Source organism: Mustelus asterias, chromosome 3, assembly GCF_964213995.1.
Source record: "Mustelus asterias chromosome 3, sMusAst1.hap1.1, whole genome shotgun sequence".
Classification (NCBI taxonomy): Eukaryota; Metazoa; Chordata; class Chondrichthyes; order Carcharhiniformes; family Triakidae; genus Mustelus; species Mustelus asterias.
The window spans coordinates 3678491-3679967 of NC_135803.1; the positions used below are offsets into that span (position 1 = coordinate 3678491).

The 1477-nt window shown below is 55.9% G+C and overlaps 1 protein-coding gene across 1 annotated transcript in view; it reads left to right on the plus strand.

Moving 5' to 3' along the window:
• The first annotated feature begins 262 nt into the window (after nt 1–262).
• The window catches only part of LOC144486257 (PHD finger protein 13-like), a 34031-nt gene continuing 32816 nt past the window's right edge, over nt 263–1477 (plus strand). The window contains exons 1-2 of the mRNA XM_078204330.1: nt 263–445; nt 805–836. Of these exons, the coding sequence (XP_078060456.1) occupies nt 412–445; nt 805–836 (66 nt within the window). The 5' untranslated portion in view covers nt 263–411. The remainder of the gene's footprint in view (nt 446–804; nt 837–1477) is intronic.

The following is a 1477-nucleotide window of genomic DNA, read 5'->3' on the forward strand; positions in this document are numbered from 1 at the left end:
GAACGGACTGTACCAACTTCCCGTCACACCATGCCAATGGAAAGGGGGTGTTAAACCAATAGTGGGAAATAAGTCCCGACTTTGTTGCACTACTGACCATCCAGGATTGGTGATAGGAATAAATGGACAAGAATAATTCCATTCAGTATTAGATTGTGAATGTTATGATGCGATTGGCGGCTGTTTCGCACCGTCCAGTCTCTCCCCCACCCCTGTGCTTTGCCGGGGTGGGTGTGTCCGGGCCCTGGGTGACGTCAGTGACAGGCTGGATGTTGCTGCCTGTGTGTCCGGACAGAGCTGCTGCTGCTGGGGTTGGGAGCCGGGCTGGAGCCGGGGGCTGGAGCCAGGGGCTGGGAGCCTCCCCTTTGTCACTGCACCCCAACTCTGCACAGGCACTGCCAAAGCGGGGGGATGACATCGCACATGAGCAATCCAGTTTGTGCAGGTACAAAACACAGAGCAGAGAAAGCACCTGAAACATGTGAATGGGACTGGCCCCAGAGTCTCTTTGTAGCTGCTAATGGAGTGAGTGTGTGGGACTGGGCGCGTCTCTTCCCCCCCCCCCCAGCTCTCCCCTCATTACTTATAACCATCCCATTAAACCAATGCAACCTTTAATCGCCATAGTGTTTGACTAAAGTGCTGGGGTTTGTGAGAAGAAGCTTAACTTTTAGGCTCCAGCACTTTGAAGTTGATTTTAAACTCTGCAATCTGCCACTTGGACTGGCCACTGCATTCCCTCCTCACTCAATGTGGGGCTTGTATATTTATTTATAATTAATTTGAAACTTTCATCTCTTTCAGACGCGGGCTCCGGGGCGGCGATGATCTCTGAGGTGAGCTCTGGGTTTCTGTGTTGTCGGAGAGTGGAGGCGGCTCCCGGGGCTGTCGCTGGCGCTATGTGGGGGCTTCAGTTTGTTCAGGCGTGTTCTGTGCTCTGAGGGAATCCTCCCCGTGTGAGAGAGAGAGAGAGACAGGAATCCGCACAATGGAAGCTGGATTGGGCTGCTGCTGCTGCTTGGAGCTGGGCTGCTGAGGGGGGTTTGCTGTGGCCTGTGCAGCTTGTTTGCTGAGTGTGCTGTTGTTGCGGGGGGGGGGGGCGGGGGGGATTGGGTTGTTGTTGGGGGGATTGGGTTGTTGTTGGGGGGGGGGGGGATTGGGTTGTTGTTGGGGGGGGGGATTGGGTTGTTGTGGGGGGGATTGGGTTGTTGTTGGGGGGGGATTGGGTTGTTGTTGGGGGGGATTGGGTTGTTGTTGGGGGGGGGGATTGGGTTGTTGTTGGGGGGGGGATTGGGTTGTTGTTGGGGGGGGATTGGGTTGTTGTTGGGGGGGGGATTGGGTTGTTGTGGGGGGATTGGGTTGTTGTTGGGGGGATTGGGTTGTTGGGGGGATTGGGTTGTTGTTGGGGGGGATTGGGTTGTTGGGGGGGGGATTGGGTTGTTGTTGGGGGGGATGGGGTTGTTGTTTGGGGGGGGAT